The following is a 22,616-nucleotide window of genomic DNA, read 5'->3' on the forward strand; positions in this document are numbered from 1 at the left end:
GAGATATTCTCTCTCTTTATCTCTCTCTCTCTCTCTCCCCCCTGCCCCTGCCCTCTGTCCTGTTGAGGTACACTCTCTCTCTTTCTCTCTGTGGCCTGGTGAGATATTATCTTTCTTGTTCCCTCTTGCTCTGTCCTGGTGAGATATTCTCTCTCTCTCTGTCCTGGTGTGATATTCTCTCTCTCTCTCTCTTTCTCTGTCCTGGTGAGATATTCTCTCTCTCTCTCTGTCCTGGTGAGATATTCTCTCTCTCTCTCTCTCTCTTTCTCTGTCCTGGTGAGATATTCTCTCTCTCTCTGTCCTGGTGTGATATTCTCTCTCTCTCTCTGTCCTGGTGTGATATTCTCTCTCTCTCTTTCTCTGTCCTGGGGAGATATTCTCTCTCTCTCTCTCTGTCCTGGTGTGATATTCTCTCTCTCTCTCTTTCTCTGTCCTGGTGAGATATTCTCTCTCTCTCTCTCTCTTTCTCTGTCCTGGTGAGATATTTCTCTCTCCCTCTGTCCTGGTGAGATATCATCTTTCTCTTTCTCTCTCTCCCTCTTGCTCTGTCGTGGTGAGATATTCTCTCTCTCTCTCTCTCTCTGCCCTGGTGAGATATTCTCTCTCTCTTTCTCGCTTGCTCTGTCCTAGTGAGATATTCTCTCTATCTCTCTTTCTCTCTCTCTCTGCCCTGGTGAGATATTCTCTCTCTCTCTCTCTCTCTCTCTGTCCTGGTGAGAAATCCTCCCTCTCTCTCTGTGTCCTGGTGCGATATTCTCTCTCTCTCCCTTTCTCTCTTTGGTCTGGTGAGATATTCTCTCTCTCTCTCTCTCAGTCCTGGTGAGATATTCTCTCTCGCTGTCTCTCTCTCTCCGTCCTGGTGAGATATTCTCTCTCTCACTGTTTTCTGGTGAGATATTCTCTCTCTTTTTCTCTCTCTCTGTGTCCTGGTGAGATATTCTCTCTCTATCTCTCTCAGTCCTGGTGAGATATTCTCTCTCGCTGTCTCTCTCTCTCCGTCCAGGTGAGATATTCTCTCTCTCTCTGTTTTCTGGTGAGATATTCTCTCTCTTTTTCTCTCTCTCTGTGTCCTGGTGAGATACTCTCTCTCTCTCTCTGTCCTGGTGGGATATTCCCTGTCGTTCTCTCTCTCTGTGTCCTGGTGAGATATTCTCTCTCTCTCTCTCCTGTGGAGATGTTCTCTTTCTCTCTCTCTGTCCTGGTGAGATATTCTCTCTCTCTCTCTCTCCTGTGGAGATATTCTCTTTCTCTCTCTCTGTCCTGGTGAGATATTCTCTCTCTCTCTCTCGCTCTCCTGTTGAGATATTCTTTCTCTCTCTCTCTCTGTCCTGGTGAGATATTCTCTTTCTCTCTCTCTGTCCTGGTGTGATATTCTCTGTCTCTCTCTCTGTCCTGGTGAGATACTCTCTCTCTCTCTCTCTCAATCCTGGTGCCAAATTCGCTCTCTCCCTTCCTGACCTGTTGATATATTCTCTCTCTCTCTTTCTCGCTGTCCTCTTGAGATATTTTCTCTCTCTCTCTCTCTGTGTCCTGGAGCGATATTCTCTTTCTTTCTGTCTCTTCTCTCTCTGTCCTGGTGAACTATTCTCTTTCTCTCTTTCCCCCACTCTCTGTCCGAGTGATATATTCTCTCTTTCTCTCCTTCTCTATTTGTACAGAGAGATATTCTCTCTCTCTATCCTGGGGAGATATTCTCTCTCTCTCTCTCTTTCTCTCTCTGCCCTGGTGAGATATTCTCTCTATCTCTCTTTCTCTCTCTCTCTGTCCTGGTGAGAAATCCTCCCTCTCTCTCTGTGTCCTGGTGCGATATTCTCTCTCTCTCCCTTTCTCTCTTTGGTCTGGTGAGATATTCTCTCTCTCTCTCTCTCTCCCCCCTGCCTCTCCCCTCTGTCCTGTTGAGGTACACTCTCTCTCTTTCTCTCTGTGGCCTGGTGAGATATTATCTTTCTCGTTCCCTCTTGCTCTGGCCTGGTGAGATATTCTCTCTCTCTCTGTCCTGGTGTGATATTCTCTCTCTCTCTCTTTCTCTGTCCTGGTGAGATATTCTCTCTCTCTCTCTGTCCTGGTGAGATATTCTCTCTCTCTCTTTCTCTGTCCTGGTGAGATATTCTCTCTCTCTCTCTGTCCTGGTGAGATATTCTCTCTCTCTCTTTCTCTGTCCTGGTGAGATATTCTCTCTCTCTCTGTCCTGGTGTGATATTCTCTCTCTCTCTTTCTCTGTCCTGGTGAGATATTCTCTCTCTCTCTCTGTCCTGGTGAGATACTCTCTCTCTCTCTCTCTCTCTCTGTCCTGGTGTGATATTCTCTCTCTCTCTCTTTCTCTGTCCTGGTGAGATATTCTCTCTCTCTCTCTTTCTCTGTCCTGGTGAGATATTCTCTCTCTCTCTCTCCTGTGGAGATATTCTCTCTCTCTCTGTCCTGGTGAGATATTCTCTCTCTCTCTCTTTCTCTGTCCTGGTGAGATATTCTCTCTCTCTCTCTCTGTCCTGGTGAGATATTCTCTCTCTCTCGCTCTCTCTTTCCTGGTGTGATATTCTCTCTCTCTCTCTGTCCTGGTGAGATATTCTCTCTCTCTCTGTCCTGGTGTGATATTCTCTCTCTCTCTCTTTCTCTGTCCTGGTGAGATATTCTCTCTCTCTCTCTCTCTGGCCTGGTGAGATATTCTCGCTCTCTCTCTCTTTCCTGGTGTGATATTCTCTCTCTCTCTGTCCTGGTGAGATATTCTCTCTCTCTGTCCTGGTGAGATATTCTCTCTCTCTCTCTGTCCTGGTGAGATATTCTCTCTCTCTCTGTCCTGGTGAGATATTCTCTCTCTCTGTCCTGGTGAGATATTCTCTCTCTCTCTCTCTGTCCTGGTGAGATATTCTCTCTCTCTCTCTCTCTCTGTCCTGGTGAGATATTCTCTCTCTCTCTGTCCTGGTGTGATATTCTCTCTCTCTCTCTCTGTCCTGGTGAGATATTCTCTCTCTCTCTCTGTCCTGGTGAGATATTCTCTCTCTCTCTCTCTGTCCTGGTGAGATATTCTCTCTCTCTCTCTGTCCTAGTGAGATATTTTCTCTCTCTCTCTCTGTCCTAGTGAGATATTTTCTCTCTCTGTCCCTGGGTGCTGTTTTATTTGGGAAGTTTGCAGTGTGGCTCTGGAAGTTTGTTAGTAGGAGTTGCATTGTGGGGATGAGGATATTGACTGGGAGATGGCGCAGTGTTCCCGGCTGGATGGGACCGAGTGGGAATGTTTGGAGCAGCTTGTGTGAGCGCTGAGAGCGCTCTGAGTGCAGTGAGCTGCAGCCGGTGGGGGGTAGAGGGGGGACCCGGAGAGCCCTCCAGCCCCAGCCGCCAGACCACCCCCATCGCCAGCATGAGTGACAAAGAAGCGGCTGTTCCGATCTCCAGGAAACACCGGCTGATGGCAGCAGTGGCGCCCGGGGAAGAGAGCTCGGTGGCCGGCTGCAGCCCGGGCTCTGGCCGCTTACACTGCTTCATCTGCGGGGGCTGGATGAGCCCCGGCCGGGAGCACCGGCTCCAGGTCCGCAGCGGCTGCCACTCGCCTTACTTCCCGTTCCTGCTGCAGCAGGAGCCCGCTCCCGGAGCCCGGCCGCTCAGTGCCGAGGGCTGGGTGCTGGTGTGCTCCGTGTGCCGCTGCTTCCTGGGCGAGCAGTGGGAATCGTTCGAGAGGTCGCGGACCCCGGTGAACAAGCGCATGTACTGGCTCAAGAGACCGCACCAGTGCGAGAGCCGCAGGATGTGCCAGGCATGGAGCCCCAGCCTGGCCCAGGGCAGGAGCAGCCAGGAGCTGGACTCCTCACTCTCCTCCCTGTCTGACCAGGACATCTCAGACCCTGAACAGGAGCTGGACCCCACCTCGCAGGATGGCCCTCCACCCCTTGCCCTGGGCACCACCGCCCGGGCACCACACTTCTCCGGGCTGCCCGCCCCCTTCGGAGCACCTGTCCAGGAGGGGCGGCCACCACCACCACCAATGAATGGTCCTCAAGCTGAGCACCGCCACCCTGGCTCCCACCATGGCAGCTTCCAGAAGGCGAGCGAAGGGGCAGAGGGAGTCGCCCTGCCCGCTCCGAGTTTGTCCCTGATCGCGGCTCCCAGCTCCTCGGACGAGACCCTGGGCCGGCTGACCCCTGCGAAATTCAGCGACAGCAGCAACCCCTGCGACTACTCGTCGTCAGAGGACGAGCTCCGTGTCACCAGTGGCCAGGAGGAAGCGGATGGCCAGAACGGGCAGATCAGCGCTCAGGACGTGTTGAGGATCAACAGGCAGGCGAGGGAAGCGGGCAGTGTCATTGCAAAGACCAGAAGTGCGGCCAAGACCTGGGATCACTCCTGTTTCATCTGCGGCGCCAGGTTGCTCCGGAATGCACAGCACAGAGTCCACGTCCACAAGCAGGAGAACACCTCCAATGAGCCCTTCTTCCCTTTTCTGTGGCTTCATAATCCTCCCCCCGGAGCCCAGCCACTGAGTCCAGAGGGCAGCACCTTGGTGTGTTCCTTCTGCCACGTGTCATTAACGCAACAGTGGCAGGGCTTCGAGGTGGCAAATGTGCCCGTGCTGCAGCGGCTCTACGTGGTGCCCTTGAATGCTGCCGTTTTGGGCGGAGTGACGAAAAGCATCGGAGAGAGGGACTCGGGAGATGACAGGAAAATCCCTCAGCAGGGCTGCTATCTTTGTGGTGAGGATTGCGGCAGGGAGACCAAAGCCATCCGTTCAAGGAACCTTAATGGCAGCGCACGAGACAACACCATGTACTTTCCATTCATTCGCCTCCTGCCGTGTCCTCCGAATTGCAAAGCGATGACTGAGTGCGGAGAAGTCTGCTGCTGTAAGAGCTGCTACACTGTGCTGGAAGACTTGTGGTCAGCTTACACAACCTCGGAGCGGGAGGACCTGATCTCCTCAGCCCAACCATTCCTCAGGAGGTACCTACAAATCAACGCTGGCACCTCTCGGCCTTATTCAGTTGCCCGCCAGCCTTTGAGGGCGGGGCACATGTCTGTGTGCCTATTGTGCGGCACGGAGCTGGAACCTGGACAGGAGTTCCAGTTGAGTGTTAATCCCCCCAGCCGCCATGGCGACTGTGAACCCTTCTTTCCATTCTTGGCCAGCTGTCCACGTACGGCCGGAGCCCAGCCTGTGGATTCGACGGGATTGGCTTTTGCCTGCGTTTTGTGCTATCACGACCTGCTGGAGCAGTGGTGGCGTGGGAAGAACTCTCAGCATCCTAGCAGCCCCTGGTCCAGGCAATACAAGGTGGACATGTTTGTCTGCTTCTTCTGCAGACAGAAGAGAAGGCGCTACCTTGGCCTGAAAGCTGTCACAATAAGCCGACTTCCCGTCTTTCTCTATGCACCTCGAGTGGCTGAAGCTCTTGTGGTGGATGATGGTGAACAGTTGACAATCGGGACCTGTGATGATTGCAGAGCTATGGTACCAGCTGGGAACTGCCTCAAACAAGAAAGCCAAATGGATTCTTTATCACCATCCATTAATGTGAAGGTAAACGGTTTGTTTCTTTGCAGTGTGCTGGCCCCGTATTTTTGTGCTGTCACTTTGGGAATAATAGTCTTTTTCCTAGTTGACAGTCCAGGATAACAGATCTGGTATAACTAACCTACTCTAGCTGTATTTCAAGGTATCCAAAAATATTTGGGTCAGTTAAAGTTTGGACTGGTGACATTTTCATGACGTGTGTGAGACAGGTTGTGTTTTGACTATCAAAAGCATTTCAAATCTGGCCTGATAGCACCCGCCTGAATGGGTGCATTGACTACTAGAGAACTCTGTAAAGCTTGAAAATTGAGCCAAGTGTGTAACCAGGTGGCTGCCATGACACATCTGATGCACAGGGGCACATGCTGAATACAAAACAGTGGAGACTTGTTTGTCCTGTGTTTTTTTTTGTTGTGATGTTATTTGAGGTCCTGCCCTTTCAAATCAGCAGTCTCCACTTTTTTGATTCATTCGGAGGAGCGGTCATGTGACAAATTAGACTTGATTTTCAGTATATTTCCGTCTAATGTTTAGGACCAAGGGAATTTTTTAAAAAATATTTATTTTGCAGTTAACCTACAGGGTGAAATACTTTACAAGGTGTGAAGATGTTGACTCAAAGAGTTAAGTCTAGAACCTTTTCTCAGGCATTGTTGCATCAAGGCACTCATTACAAGTGAACACACTGGTGGATTGTAAAAACAATTGTTATTGTTGTCGGACTTTAAATCAGATCTCATTCCCAAAATGCTCAAACAATCAGTGACCTGTGAATATCAGGCAAACTACTAACTGTTCTATGATGTGATCTGAGGTTTCTCTATCAAAGAAGTTTGGCAACAGTTGGGTATCCTAACTAATAGGACAGATGCTATGCTACACTGGTGCCGATTGATCATCACCTTTTTGCCCTCGCTACAATGAGCATGTGTTCCTCTACAAGTGACAGAACAGTAGTAATAACCCTGCCTACCTCAATCTTTAAGAGCCAGCGCTTTGCTGGTTGTGTTGTGGGAGCAGTTGTTCATCAATTTGACTAAGGCAGAACCAGGTAGGCATTGGGATGGCTGCAAAATGTAATGGTGAATGAAGTTCGCACACACCCACTCTGCCGGCTTTGTGTTTTTTTTATCATTTGGATTCCAGTAACAGTAGATGTGTGAAATCTCTGTTGGAAATCCACTTGAACTGAGGGAAAACAAGCAGCGGTATAATGAAGTATAGATGCTACCCTCCTTAATCGAGTTGTGTCAGAGAACATTCTGAGCTGTGGAACCCTTCGGGCCATATTCTGGTAGCTACACGTCTGTCATGGGAGTAATCTGAGAGGGTGACTTCAGAGAGTTACACAAAGTAAGGGATATTGAGCTTTTGGGTGATTATTTTGTTTTTGTATATTGGCACCAATAAGCCAAATAAACCTGGTCACAGTGCAGTGCTGCTACACATGCAAGTAAGATTTTCACAATGTATAGAGTTGACTTGCTTCAATTTGCTTCATTGCATTTAAGTGCTTGGCACGTGTTTTGTTTGTGACCCTTCAATCTGGAAGAATGCACTTTTCTTTCACATTAGGCATGTCTACCAAAAGCCCTGTTCTGCTGCTGTGCAGGGTGACCTTTAACCTGTCGCGCTGTTTCACTCTAGATGCAATGAACCAGGCTCTAGTTAAATACTGCTTCTTGGTGCAATTGCTCATTGCCCGTAAAAGTAAAGCTGAGGTTTTACAAACAAACTTGAACTTGCACGGTGCAGCACACTGGGTATGAAGAGTTATTCACCCTTTGTGGAGATTTAAGGCTGGAAATGTTTTCCCTGTTTCTGCAGTTACTCCACCTTAATCCTTTCATAACTCTGCTTGACGATTTGTGACAGTCTCCAATGCTTTTCCGTCAGGAGAAAGGCTTTTATTTGAAATCCCGCCACCCCCCCCCCCCCAAAAACACAGTGCATTAAATAAACAGCATTGCTCTGGGTAGCGATTTTGGGTTTTTTTTTTGCATTTCATTCACAACTGACTGGCTTTGCCTTTCCTTACAATGAACTGTCGATTCTGTACCTTGCCCGAAAATAGAATCTTTAACAGTAAGGCACTTAGTGTCTCTCTAGTTATACAATGAAGGAACTAAAATAGGATGTGCTTAATACATAGCTTGAATTACATAGGAACAGGAGTAGGCCATTCAGCCCCTCGAGTCTGCTAACCAGTTGGATCGTGGCTGATCTATTCATCAATTTTATTTGCTCACCTTAGCTCCATATCCCTTGATACCCTTCCCTAACAAAATCTGTCGACTCGTTCTTGAAAGAATAAACAGTCTTTTGGGGAAGAGAATTCCTAATTTCCTACGATCCTTTGTGTGAAAAAGTGCTTCCTGATTTCCCTCCTAAATGGCCTCACCCTAATTTAGAATGATGTCCTCTTGCTCTTGACTTCCCCATCAGAGGAAATAGTTTCTCTGTATCTAACCCATTGAATCCTTTTAACATTTTATATCCCTCAAGCAGATCATCTCTCAATCTTTTAAATTCAAGAGAATACAAACCAGGTTTATGCAATTTATCCTCATAATTTAACCTTGGAAGCCCGAGTATAATTCTGATTAATCTGTGCTGCACTTTCTCCATGGCCAATACACCCTTCCTGAGGTGCAGTGCCCAGAACTGAAACACTGTACTTCCCAAGTCTCAATACACCTGAGATGTAAATTACCCCCCCCCCCCCCCCTTTATAAACAAGCCCTCTTGAGATAAAGGCCAACATTCCACGAGCTTTTCTGATTACTCTTTGTACCTGACCACTAGCTCTAAATGATTTGTGTAGCCGATGTGGAGATGAACGCTGAGGCTTCTGTTGGTGCCTGCAGGTATTTGTACCAAAGCCAAGTGTGAAAGCTATTTGCAAATGGCAGCTGAATGCGATCCTGTTGATATCTGACATCCATATTTCCAGCAGGCATCGCTGGAGAGCTGGAAGTGGAAGCCCCGGAGGATTTCCCTGGGTCCCCATCTCAATTTAGCATTGCTACCCATGCTGATATCTGCTAACTCATTACAGAGCTGGGACTGAATTCAGGACCTTGCTCAGTATGGATCAGTAGCACAGCACGTGGTGGAATTAGACATTGAGCCTTATGTGTGTCTGTGAGTTGCTTCATTTGAAGTAAAGTGCACCTCGGGGAGGTGTGGGATGGGGGTTGGGAGGGTGCCTTAACAAGCATGGATGGAATGGCTGCATTCCAGCATGTACAGGACAAAGGAAAGGGTACAAAATAATGATGGTATTTAAGTAATATCTGGAACATGTAGTTCTGGTCTGTCATTCAGGCTGCAGTACTGAAAACAGGATTCACTACATCGCTCCACTGCTGAGTGGAAATGAGAATTCCAGATGTGCAGCTTTGTCTCCCACATTACTGAACCCTGCGAGTCGGGAAACAGCTGGGAACAATTATAAACAAGGCATCAGTTATGCGATGATTGTCTGATTGTGGGCTTTGCTTATTTGATTGTAAAAATAATTGCAAGTGTGCACTGCTCTTTTTTTTAAACTAGTCCGTTGTAAGATTACATAGCTGCACCCTCTAGTGCTTATACATGCAATTACACTTAAACAGGGATCTCAAGTGGTGTGAGTGTATATGGTTGGAGCAAAGAGTTAGGTGTGTTTCAGTGCACACATTTAATTCAAGCACTTTTCTTGAAAAAAGCTAAGGTTACAGAATTCTAGCTGTGGTTTTTTTTTAAAGCATTTTTAAGCACAGTAGAAAGGGATCCACTATGCCCAGTGATTTTCCACAGCTTCCTCTATAGGAGAGGTTAGCCATTCCATCAGCTACTCTCTGTTCACCTGATCACCACTGCGCTAGTTCACTCCCTCTTCCAGTTCAGGAGATTTTCAGAGTGTAGTTATACATACTTTTACGTTGTCGTGAAGAAACTTTGGTTGCTCATCAATGCAAATATGCCACTGTAATTTCAGAGATTATTGAGGGCATTGAAGGCCTGAGGTACCAGACTGCTTTCCAGGAGCCCTTCACACGCTGGCTTAATCTAAACTATGCTTTTGATGCTATTCCTTATCGGCTTTGGTGTGTTGAAACTTCTCAGTTGCACTGTGTGGCGTTGTAGTATTCCTTAATGGTGCTTTCGACACTTTAATAATGAAAAAAGTTTTATCTGCCATTCATTAATCCTAACATTGCAAAATGCCAGTAATCCTGTCATAACTTCTTGATTTGTCTCATTGTTAAAGTGACAATGTCAGCTGGGCTCAGGGGATAGCCGTCTCGCCCCAGTCAGAAGGTCGTGGGTTCAATCCCCACACCAGGGCATTTTGGATGCGATGTTAAACTGAGGCACTGTCTGCCCTGTCGGGTGGATGTAAAAGGTTCCATGGTGCTTTTTTGAGCAAGAGCAGGGGAGTTCTCCCCAATGTCCTGGCCAATATTTATCCCTCGACCAACAGCACTAAAGCAGATCAGTAATGCTGTTTGTGGGAGTTTGCTGTGTGCAAATTGGCTGCCATCTTTTCCACATTATAACATTGGCTGTAAAGTGCTTTTGGATGTCCTGAGGTTTTATAAGGCACTATATAAATGCAAGTTCTTTCTTTCTTTGCTGACCCCCTTCTCAGAAAAACACCAATACTTTGACAGTTGTACCAATGAAACACAGCTTAAGGCTATCACCAATTTGTCAGTCATACTTGATATTAATGATGTCGGATAGATGAATCAGATACAATATATAAGCAGTATATTTGTCTTGGGAAGACCAAGATATAATATTACTGGTTGAAGGGAGATGCCTTCTCCGACATTAATTCAAGTTTGCAGATTCCGATTTCAGTGAAATGGAATGAAGGATGTTTGAAGGTTTCACATTGGAGGTGATTTTGCGATCTTGCGCTCCCAGTAAGGAAGCCATGCTGGCAAGGAGCATTAGTTGGATATAGAGCTACAGCGCTGATTTCTGGAACAACACCCAGAGTAGAATTTACCTTGCAAACTTGATTTGTGGAGAGTATTTTGAGCTGTACAACATTAGGGTGAATTATAGGTGGTTACAGTTTGGTCACTAATGGTGGGAGTAATTTGAAGTGATAAAGTATAAATCTGTCACATTATTAAAGTGTATTGGATTCAGCGTGATTGTTACTATAGTGCATTGATACTAAAATAAACTGGAGATAATATTGAGATACTGAACAATTACCCTGGGCTTTATAGATGCGCATGTAATTGTGCATCCAGACAGAAGCATCTTTTGTTTCCAATTGTCTTGTTTGATTTGAATCTAGAGAATATCTTTGACTAGGACTGTGCTCGTATAGTGTTTTAAGCACTATTCAAACCCTTCAGTGGCAGCCTCGGAGTGACTGGCAGCAACACCTTCTGTCGAGGTGGGTTCAGGTCCCACTTCAGAGGCTTGAGCGCATAATCCAGGCTGGCACTTCAGTGCAGCAGTGAGGAAGTGCTGCACTGTCTAAAGTGCTGCCTTTCAGTTGAAATGTCAAACCGAGGGTGGACAGGGGATAAACAGAGAGTCTGGAGATGGGGGAAGGGGACAGGTTATTGATAGAATAATTATACCTGCTGAATGGAGTGATCGTGATAAGCCAAACATTAATTATCTTGCCCCAGAATTTCTTATACCAGTATGTATAATTAACATAATGGATGCATGGGAACAGTTTCAAATTTGAGACCTCAGTTTCAGATTCACTTAAGGTTTACGATGTAATTTGAGCCTCTTGATTTGATTACTGCCTTGTAATCAATCCCAGATATAAATTACTCTCTCTTTTATACTCCTGTATATGTTATGAACCATCTTCCCAGAAGGCGAAATAATCACACTACTTACACTGCAGAAACTGAAGATGAGTGACAGCTACCCCACAGAGCATGTAATCCAGGAGAGATAAAGTTACAGGTGTGGAATGTTCAGTTGCTTGTATAAATATCAGAAGCCACTTGGTAGAATCTTCAAGTAGTCTATATGCTGAGGATCCAGCTCGTCCATCATTTCAAAGCTCTCTTTTTAACAGGAACAAAGGAATATGAATGGACCATTCCGTCCCTTGAGTCTGCTTCACCACTCAATTAGATCATGGCTGATCTATACCTCAACTCCATTTACTTACCTTGGCTCCATATCCCTTGATAGGTTTTTGTTTGGTAATGATCTCAAGTCTTGAAAGCTCCAGTTGCCCTAGTGTCCACAGCCTTTTGGGAGAGGGAATTCCAGATTTCTGCAACCCTTTGAATGGAAGATGCGCTTCCAGTTTTCACTGCTAAATGGCCCAGCTCTAATTTTAAGATTATGTCCCCTTGTTCTTGATCCCCCCCCCCCCCCGTCAGAGGAAATCATTTCTCTGTATCTACCCTATAGCGTCCTTTTAACTTGAAACACCTCGATCCAATCACCCCTCAACTTTCTTTATTTGAGGTTTATCGCAGGAAATCTGATTGATTTGGACTTGGAGGGATACCCGGCAACCGTGTGATCTTTCGCATGTCATTGCTGCAAAGGCTGTTGGAAAATTGTTTGGAGCTGTTGGTGTCTGTGGGACTGTACACAGCATCAAGGAGAGGGAGGAATGGTGAAACATTCAGTCAATTGATCTTCAACTTCCTGACCTCTTTCTGTGATTTCACGCCTTAATGACTCACCTCCGTTATTGATGAGTTACATCCTAAATCAGATCTTTTATTTTTCACTTCCACTTTTAATTTATTCAGAATCTGCCTCAGTACATTGCACAGCATGCACTATTTGCCACCTGAATAGAAGAGGGAAAATAAGAGTCGAAATGGGGTAGAAAAGCGATAGGATCTAAGGATACATATTCACAAATTGTTCAAAGTAGCAACCAAACAATGCCATAAAAATGCAAACAAAGCACTGGGGTTCATTTCGAAAGGAATAGAATTGAAAAGCAGAAAAATTATATTCAACTTGTATAGAATTTTGGTTAGACCGCCCTTTCTGCAGCATCCTCAAGATCTGCTGGCAGGACCGCATCACAGACATTGAAGTCCTGGAAACAGCCAACATCACCAGCATTGAGGCCATTGCCCTGCAAAGCCAACTGTGTTGGGCGGGTTACGTTGCCCGGATGGACGATAGTCGCCTGCCCAAGATCGTGTTGTATGGAGAGCTGACCACGGGGAAAAGGAACAGAGGGGCCCCATGCAAATGTTTCAAGGACTCCCTGAAGAAGCCCCTCTCTGTGTGCCACATCGACCATCGCCAGTGGGAAGTGCAGACCATAGATCGTGATGCCTGGAGATGCTACATCAGGAGGGCTATAGACACCTTTGAGACTGAGCGAAGAACCAGCATGAAAGAGAAAAGGAGGAGAAGGATAGATCCAATTGCCCCCAGCAGCGACTACACCTTCACTAGTACCCGCTGTGGGAGAATCTGCCAGTCATGGATAGGCCTGACTAGTCACCAGCGGGCCTGCAACCGATGAGTACAACCTTCCCAAAATCTTCATCCGCGAAGAAATGCCGAGAGAGAGAGAGTACAAACAATATCAAGGCACTAGACAAGGGGCACAAAACAGAGCTGAGTGTTTAAAACGATTAGGAGAGACGGAACAGACTGGGACTCTTCTCTAGACAAGAGAAAGCCGAGGTGACCAAATAGAGGTCTTTAAAATGATGAAGGGGTTTGATAGGGTAGATGTAGGGAAGATGTTTTCACTTGTGGGTGAATCCAAAGCTATGGCCAAAATATAAGATGGTCACTAATAAATCCAATAGGAAATTCAGAAGAAACTTCTTTACCCAGAGATGGGTTAGAATGTGGAACCTGCTACCACATGAGTAGTTGAGGCGAAAAACATAGATGCCTTTAAGGGGAAGCTAGATAAGTACATGATTTAGAAAGGCATAGATCGGGTTGGAGGAGGACGAAGGGCCTGCTTCTAGGCTGTAAATTCTATGTAGCCTGTATCTGTGATCCAATCTTAGCACCATTTTTGACCTGGCTCCACAGAGACACACTGGAGAAGTCAAGGATGACTCATCAACCCATTTAAAAAGATTTTATTTCTTTTTTTTTCCCCTTCCTGAATTTTCACTTGGCAGGACTTCATGGCCAAGCTTGTAAAAAATCATGTGAGGAAATGTGACCACAGTTTGGCATCTGAGTGCTTTGTGGTGTAGATCACTGGCTCATTGGATTTTCTGAGTTGCTGTTAATTGATTCCAATGCTTACACACACCCCAATATACATATGAGTTCAGGGGATGAGAAGCTGAAATATCTTGGCTGAATATATAGCACTGGACTGTCAACAAGGGCTATAAAAATGTTACATAATCTGATGGAGATGTAAAATCTCGCCTTTGCTTTTGGTATTAATAATTTTTGCCCCTCTTTAACTGGAGAGAAAGGTTATTGAGTGCACACAGTGCAGCATGGGCTGTGAGCTGTCAAAGGGGCACAGCATGTGATGGTGAGCGAGCCAACAGTCAGTGAAGGATGAAAAAGAAGTTGCTGAGCTGAGATGAGCTGTTCTTTCCTTTTTGTTGCAGTAGCGTGAATTGTGAAATGTTTTTATTGGGGGAGAGATTTTAGCCACTCCACATAATTCAGCATTGTTAGGTATTTCATCAGCATCCTCTATACCGAGAAGTTGAAAGGATGTTTGTGTGGAATGTCACATTGGTGTAGGAGAGGGGAATTGTTTCCTGAGGCTGGAGGTAGAGAAGATAATTGAAGTGGGGTAGAGGGAGGGTCTTACTCTGCATCTTAAACCTATTAGGATTGCATAACAGTGACATGAGAGAGCAGTTTTTCCAAATCCAGGCTGACTGCAAGGAGCCTTGTTCAACAGCCATCCATAGCAGGAAATGACGGATGTTCTGCTCGTGACTTTCCATCCGTTCTGGAGAGCTCAGGCTCCCCATTGATAGCCTGCATTCAGGAAATTGGCCTTGGGCTTAAAAGGAAGCGTGCCTGGAGGTATCTGGCTGCATTCCTGCCGACCAGCAGCTAAACTGTACCTAGTTAAAGAACATGGCCCAAGTCATGGGCAAGCGCCAGTTTGCAAATTGCCTTTTTTGCCATCTCCTGGGTGGGATGCCCAGTTCGGTACCAGCTTGACTCGTTGGGCAGCACCAGCCCAGCTTGAGACGTGTGGGTTCAAGTCCAACCTCAGAGTTTGAGCTCACAATCGAGGTGGAATTTCCAATGCAGTACTGAGGCACTGCTGCCTTGTCAGAGGCGCTGTCCTTTGGGATGTTGAAACAAGGCTCCATTTGTGTGCTGCTTCGCTTGCATGTCACAAAGCAAATGGGATCTCCTGGTGTCTTTGCCAACATATCTATCATTGATCATCTTACTGTGCGTCAAATGGCTGTTGTGTTTGCCTGCACAATAACAGTATTTCAAAAGTAGTTAATTGAAGCACTTGAAGACTTTTCTGAGAGATGATACTAACCTACATGAAAGCAAGTCTTCCTTCCCTAAGTGGCAAAACTAAATTCATGGTTAGTGTATTATTGTCCCAGGCTTTGCTGTTCAGCTGGCCGACTTACATATACTATTTCTTTGTTTCTGGTTTCGATTTGAATTCTCTGTTCTTTGCTGTGCTTTGTTTTACACTGGACTATTCTGAAACATCATTTCCCCATACACTGAACAAAGAACAAAGAACAGTACAGCACAGAAACAGGCCATTCGGCCCTCCAAGCCTGCGCCGATCTTGATGTCTGCCTAAACTAAAACCTTCTGCACTTCCGGGGACCGTATCCCTCTATTCCCATCCTATTCATGTATTTATCAAGATGCCTCTTAAACGTCGCTATGATACCTGCTTTCACCACCTCCCCCAGCAGCAAGTTCCAGGCATTCACCACCCTTTGTGTAAAGAACTTGCCTCGCACATCTCCTCTAAACTTTGCCCCTCGCACCTTAAACCTATGCCCCCTAGTAACTGACTCTTCCACCCTGGGAAAAAGCTTCTGACTATCCACTCTGTCCATGCCACTCATAACTTTGTAAACCTCTATCATGTCGCCCTTCCACCTCCGTCGTTCCAGTGAAAGCAATCCGAGTTTTTCCAACCTCTCTTCATAGCTAATGCCCTCCAGACCAGGCAACATCCTGGTAAACCACTTCTGTACCCTCTCCAAAGCCTCCACGTCCTTCTGGTAATGTGGCGACCAGAATTGCACGCAATATGCTAAGTGTGGCCTAACTAAAGTTCTGTACAGCTGCAACATGACTTGCCAATTTTTATACTCTATGCCCTGACCAATGAAGGCAAGAATGCCGTATGCCTTCTTGACTACCTTATCCACCTGCGTTGCCACTTTCAGTGACTTGTGGACCTGTACGCCCAGATCTCTCTGCCTGTCAATACTCCTAAGGGTTCTGCCATTTACTGTATACTTCCCACCTGCATTTGACCTTCCAAAATGCATTACCTCACATTTGTCCGGATTAAACTCCATCTGCCATTTCTCCGCCCAAGTCTCCAACCAATCTATATCCTGCTGTATCCTCTGACAATCCTCATCACTATCCGCAACTCCATCAACCTTTGTGTCGTCCGCAAACTTACTAATCAGACCAGCTACATTTTCCTCCAAATCATTTATATATACTACAAACAGCAAAGGTCCCAGCACTGATCCCTGAAGAACACCACCAGTCACATCCCTCCATTCAGAAAAGCACCCTTCCACTGCTACCCTCTGTCTTCTATGACCGAGACAATTCTGTATCCATCTTGCCAGCTCACCTCTGATCCCGTGTGACTTCACCTTGTCAAAGGCTTTACTGAAATCCATATAGACAACATCCACTGCCCTTCCTTCATCAATCATCTTTGTCACATCCTCAAAAAACTCAAACAAGTTAGTGAGGCACGATCTCCCCTTCACAAAACCATGCTGCCTCTCGCTAATAAGATCATTTGTTTCCAAATTGGAGTAAATCCTGTCCCGAAGAATCCTCTCTAATAATTTCCCTACCACTGACGTAAGGCTCACCAGCCTATAATTTCCTGGATTATCCTTGCTACCCTTCTTAAACAAAGGAACAACATTGCCTATTCTCCAGTTCTTTGGGACCTCACCTGTAGCCAATGAGGATACAAAAATTTCTGTCAAGGCCCCAGCAATTTCTTCCCTTGCCTCCCTCAGTATTCTGGGATTGATCCCATCAGGCCCTGGGGACTTATCTACCTTAATGCTTTGCAAGACGTCCATCACCTCCTCCTTTTTGATAACGACATGACCGAGACTATCTGCACACCCTTCCCTGGACTTATCATCCACCAAGTCCTTCTCTTTGGTGAATACTGATGCAAAGTACTCATTTAGTACATCGCCCATTTCCTCTGGCGCCACACATAGATTCCCTCCTCTGTCTTTGAGTGGGCCAAACCTTTCCTGGTTACCCTCTTGCTCTTTATATACGTATAAAAAGCCTTGGGATTTTCCTTAATCCTGTTTGATTAGATTGATGATTAGATTAGATTAGATTAGAGATACAGCACTGAAACAGGCCCTTCGGCCCACCGAGTCTGTGCCGACCATCAACCACCCATTTATACTAATCCTGCACTAATCCCATATTCCTACCAAACATCCCCACCTGTCCCTATATTTCCCTACCACCTACCTATACTAGTGACAATTTTTAATGGCCAATTTACCTACCAACCTGCAAGTCTTTTGGCTTGTGGGAGGAAACCGGAGCACCCGGAGAAAACCCACGCAGACACAGGGAGAACTTGCAAACTCCACACAGGCAGTACCCAGAATCGAACCCGGGTTCCTGGAGCTGTGAGGCTGCAGTGCTAACCACTGCGCCACCGTGCCGCCAATGACTTTTCATGACCTATTTTAGCCCTCCTGACTCCTTGCTTAAGTTCCTTCCTACTGTCTTTATATTCCTCAAGGGATTCGTCTGTTCCCAGCCTTCTAGCCCTTACGAATGCTTCCTTTTTCTTTTTGACTAGGCTCACAATATCCCGCGTTATCCAAGGTTCCCGAAACTTGACAAACGTATCCTTCTTCCTCACAGGAACATGCTGGTCCTGGATTCTAATCAACTGACGTTTGAAAGACTCCCACATGTCAGATGTTGATTTACCCTCAAACAGCCGCCCCCAATCTAAATTCTTCAGTTCCTGCCTAATACTGTTATAATTAGCCTTCCCCCAATTTAGCATCTTCACCCGAGGACTACTCTTATCCTTATCCACAAGAACCTTAAAACTTACGGAATTATGGTCACTGTTCCCGAAATGCTCCCCTACTGAAACTTCGACCACCTGGCCGGGCTCATTCCCCAATACCAGGTCCAGTACGGCCCCATCCCTCGTTGGACTATCTACATATTGTTTCAAGAAGCCCTCCTGGATGCTCCTTACAAATTCTGCCCCATCCAAGCCCCTAGCACTAAGTGAGTCCCAGTCAATATTGGGGAAGTTAAAATCACCCACCACTACAACCCTGTTACCTTTACATCTTTCCAAAATCTGTCTACATATCTGCTCCTCTACCTCCTGCTGGCTGTTGGAAGGCCTGTAGTAAACCCCCAACATCGTGACTGCACCCTTCCTATTCCTGAGCTCCACCCATATTGCCTCGCTGCATGACCCCTCTGAGGTGTCCTCCCGCAGTACAGCTGTGATATTCTCCTTAACCAGTAATGCAACTCCCCCACCCCTTTTACATCCACCTCTATCCCGCCTGAAGCTTCTAAATCCTGGAACATTTAGCTACCAATCCTGTCCTTGCCTCAACCAAGTCTCTGTAATAGCAACAACATCATATTTCCAAGTACTAATCCAAGCTTTAAGTTCATCTGCCTCACCTGTTATACTTCTCGCATTGAAACAAATGCACTTCAGACCACCAGTCCCGCTGTGCTCTGCAACATCTCCCTGCCTGCTCTTCCTCTCAGTCTTACTGGTTTTATTTACTAGTTCCCCCTTATTTATTTCACCTGCTGTCCTACTGCTCTGGTTCCCACCCCCCTGCCACACTAGTTTAAACCCTAAACTGTGCTGTCGATCGTCCGATATTCTATGGAACTTTGTGGCCCAGTATTGTTTGACCCAAAGGGATATCAACTGTGTAGCACTGGATAATGTAAATTTAATATCAATTATTAAAACCCTGTTGCTTTCAGGGTAAGGGTGAAAGTTAGAGTTTTCTACTGCTGTAAGAGTTGCCTGACGTCATTTCATTTTGTGGTTGTGAGTGAAAGAGTCCATAATGGAGTCTCTAAGTGTCGTCACAATTTCTTGCATATTTTCTTCCCTTTTGGCTCCAGCTGAAGTGCTGCAGGGTGTTTTTCCTGCATTAAAGGTGCTATATCAATGCAATTGTTGTCATTGTTTTCTTATGGATGAGGAGAGAAGCTAATGAGACAGACTGGTTGCTGAAATGTTACAGCTGGTGAAGGCAGCGAGTAGCTGCTCCATTCACATTAGGAATGTGCCTGGTTTTATCTCTGGTCTGTGCTGAACTGACTGATCTGAGAAGGGTTGGTGGGGGGAGGGGGCTCATTGGCTGGGCAAGGTCGTTACTACTGCAAAGGAAGTAGAAAAATCTGCCAAGACTCCGGCAACTTTTGCTGGGAGTGCGCACATGTGGGTGAGGATAGATTTTACACTTGGCTGTGATAAAATAGACTGTCCAAACTCACCACCGGGACTCCTGCATCACAAATGGGTATCTGGGCGAGATAACGGAGGGTGTTTTTCATCTCTGGATCCGCAGCGTAGGGACAACATCATCAGGAAAGGAGAAAGAGAGTAGAGTGAAAGGATTATCAGGAAAAAGATGTGGGAAAGAAAGCATTGGGGACATTACTGTTTTAAAAAAAAAAGGTAGAAATGAAACCATTCTCAGCTGAGGATAGGCGCTGACCATAAAGTGATACACTGGGACAGCAAGTTTACACACGGCCTCCAGTTTTGTGAAAGCTAAAACTGATTCTGTGTCAAAAGGGCAGGAACTGTAACCACCACCAACAGTAACAGCAACTTTTTACATTTACGTAGCACTTTTAATGTTGTAAACCGTCCCAGAGTGTTTCACAGGTTTGTTGACAAACAAAGCTGTACACCAAGCCACACAGTGAGATATTAAGACAGGTGACCAAAACTTTGGTCAAAGAGTTAAGTTTGAAGGAGTATCTTAAAGGAGGAGAGAGAAGTCGAAAAATGGAAAGGTTTGGAGAGGGCCTGGACTGCTGAAGGCATGACCACAAATGGTGGAGCAGTGAAAATCAGTGATGTGCAGTAGGCCAGATGTGGAGGAGCATATTATTCTCAGGGGCTGTTAGGCTGGAGGAAGTTACAGAGATAGGGTGTTTTACAATGTTAAAGGCCCTATAGAAATGCATTTATTGTCCCATGATCTACCTTCCGTAAACTTGAGGTTATCCAAAACTCTGCTGCCTGTGTCCTAACTCGCACCAGGTCCCGTTCACTTATCACCCTTATGCTCGCTGATCATCATTGGCTCCTGTTTAAGCAACACCTTGATTTTAAAACTCTCATCCTAATTTTCAAATCCCTCCATGGCCTCGCCCGCTCCCTATCTCTGTAATCTCCTCCAGCCCCATAATCCTTTGAGATATCGGTGCCCCTCTAATTCTGGCCTCTTGGAGCATCCCAATTTTAATTTCTCCACCATTGTTCAAGGCCGTAAGCTCTGGAAATCCCTCACCTAAAGCGCTCTGCCTCCCTTCCTTTAAGACGCTGCTTACAACCTACATCTTTGATCGATGTCACCTTATTTGACTTGGTAACAAATTTTGTTTGATAATGCTCCTGTGAAGAGCCTTGGAATGCTTTACCCTGTCAAAGGCGTTATATAAATATAAGTTGTTGTTGTTGATCTCTGGTCTGCAGGTATTTTTCCAATGTCCAGCTTGTTTAGTTAGGATTGCGGGAGAAAGGTATTTGGATGCCAGCTTTCTTGTGTTGCTAACTCCTGCTCACTGCTCCTTGTGGCCCAAACCGTCCACCTAATGTTTCACCAGGAATCAGAGAGCTGCGGTCAGCCATGTCGGTGAGGGAGTCTGTGCAATGTTCTGTGATCTGCACTCACAATGGCCTGTATAACTTTGTTCTGTCGCAAGTTAGTTGTCCTGATGATCAGGCGATTGATCCTGGTGCTCCTTGCTAGGGAAGGGTATATTTCTTCTCTTGTGGCTTCTGATTACACCGTGAATAAAATCATGCCAATTACATAGATTTTACAGCACAGAAACAGGTTATTTGGCCTAACTGATCTATGCCAATGATCCTCCACCCACTCTACGTCACCTCTCCTTATCAACATATTCTTCTATCCCTTTCTCCTTCATATTTATTTAACCTCCAATTAACTGTGTCTATGCTATTCCCGTCAATCACTCCTTGTGGTAGCGAGTTCCACATTCTAATCACTCTGAATAAAGATGTTTCTCCTGAATTCCCTATTGGATTTATTAAAGATGATCCTATGTTTATGCCACATGGCTTGGTCTCCCACTACAAAAGTGAAGATATTTTCTCTATGTCTACTCTGTCGAACCCCATCATAATTTTAAAAGACCTCTATCAGGTCAGCGTTCCACCTTCTCTCTTCTACAGAAAAAACCCCCCAGCCTGTTCAGTCTTAAAACCAAGCCACAGATTAATCGCCATCCTTGTAAAAGGGAGATTGTTTGGTAACTGCAGAGATTTCTTTCCCCCAAATATCTTCCTGTACACACTGAAGGGACGGCACTTCCTTTTTTTTTGCCAGTTTCTTTTCTTAATTCCCTCCACCTCCTCACATCTCCACCCAAGTTATTGATTGCTTGCTGGAGTATGGTGCCCTGGGCACAGCTGCCCTCTTCTATTGCTCTGTCAGCATAGTGGATGCCAGTCAGCTGTTCACCCTGGGTGAGCCGGAATTGAGCCTAATCCTGTCCTCTTCCTGAAATCCGCCCTGACGCATTTGCAGCCACATTTGCTGGGCTGGCATCAGAGGTGAGAGTCCTTGTTGGTTTTTCCTTCTCTAACTGGTACAAAGACAAAGTGTAATGCAGCAACTCCCACCTGACTTTCAGGTGCCAGCCTTGGCTCAGTTGGGGAGAAGAATAAACCTGAAAGAGTATTTCAAATATAAACTAAAAGAGCATTATCAGGCTCTGTGAATTTATTATTCGGAAAAGAAATTTTGACCAGTTTTTGAAGTTCAGTAGATTAATATATGTCATGGGTGACGAATTGAATTTTAATTTCTGAAGCTAATAGCTGCTATAGGGAAGACTGTGTAGTATAAAATTTGTGTAGACCATAAACACTGGCATGGACTTGATGGGCCGAATGGCCTGTTTCTGTGCTATGAATGTTACGTAACATAACAGATTAACAGCAATGTTGTTAATGTCTTCACTGACTTTAATTTCTGTAACTAAAAACTGGTAAAGAGATAACTCTATGTTACAAAGGAATAATCGCAATGTTGTAGATGGGTTTAATGTTGAATCAATCCAATGAGACATAGCACTCTTGCCTCTGAGTCAGAAGGTTCTGCTTTCATGTCCTTTTCCAGAGACTCGAGCATAGAATCCAGCTAACATTTCAGTGCAGTACCGAGGGCCTCCACCCACCTTTCTTTCTTAATAAAATGCCTATTTAGCTCTTAGTCACCAGTCTGATGAAGGGTTACATCCAAAATGTAAACTCCTCACAGATGCTAACAGGCCTGCTATGCCTTTCCAGCATTTTTTGTTTTCTCTGACTCGTCCTTTTGAAATTTCATGTGTCTGACTGGTCTCCCTGTCTAGCACATCTGCCTGGTTGCTGGTTATTTGATATATGTTATTGGGAGTCAACTTGGCTCACTTCTGCCTCTGGGTCGGAAGGTAGTGGATTCAAACCAGCACCTAATGTCACAAAAGCTCCCAATAGTGTCCTGAAGGAATGTTGCACTGTTGGAGATGTTGACCTTCAGGTGAAATGTTAAATCAAGTCAAAAAAAACCAGAGGGGAGATGAGGAGAATTTTTCTTACGCAGCGAGGTGTTGAGTTGTCTGGACTGAACTACCTGAAAGGGTGGTGGAAGCAGATTCAATAGTAACTTAGCTATGTACT

At 45.8% G+C, this 22,616-nt stretch overlaps 1 protein-coding gene across 4 annotated transcripts in view; it reads left to right on the plus strand.

Annotated features, from left to right (window-relative positions):
* The first annotated feature begins 3,202 nt into the window (after positions 1 to 3,202).
* The window catches only part of gse1b (Gse1 coiled-coil protein b), a 611,543-nt gene continuing 592,129 nt past the window's right edge, over positions 3,203 to 22,616 (plus strand). For all 4 annotated transcript variants that reach the window (XM_068049108.1, XM_068049110.1, XM_068049109.1 and 1 more), the window contains exon 1: positions 3,203 to 5,506. In XM_068049108.1, the coding sequence (XP_067905209.1) occupies positions 3,230 to 5,506 (2,277 nt within the window). In that variant the 5' untranslated portion in view covers positions 3,203 to 3,229. The remainder of the gene's footprint in view (positions 5,507 to 22,616) is intronic.

This window comes from Heterodontus francisci, chromosome 17, assembly GCF_036365525.1.
Source record: "Heterodontus francisci isolate sHetFra1 chromosome 17, sHetFra1.hap1, whole genome shotgun sequence".
NCBI classification, from domain to species: domain Eukaryota; kingdom Metazoa; phylum Chordata; class Chondrichthyes; order Heterodontiformes; family Heterodontidae; genus Heterodontus; species Heterodontus francisci.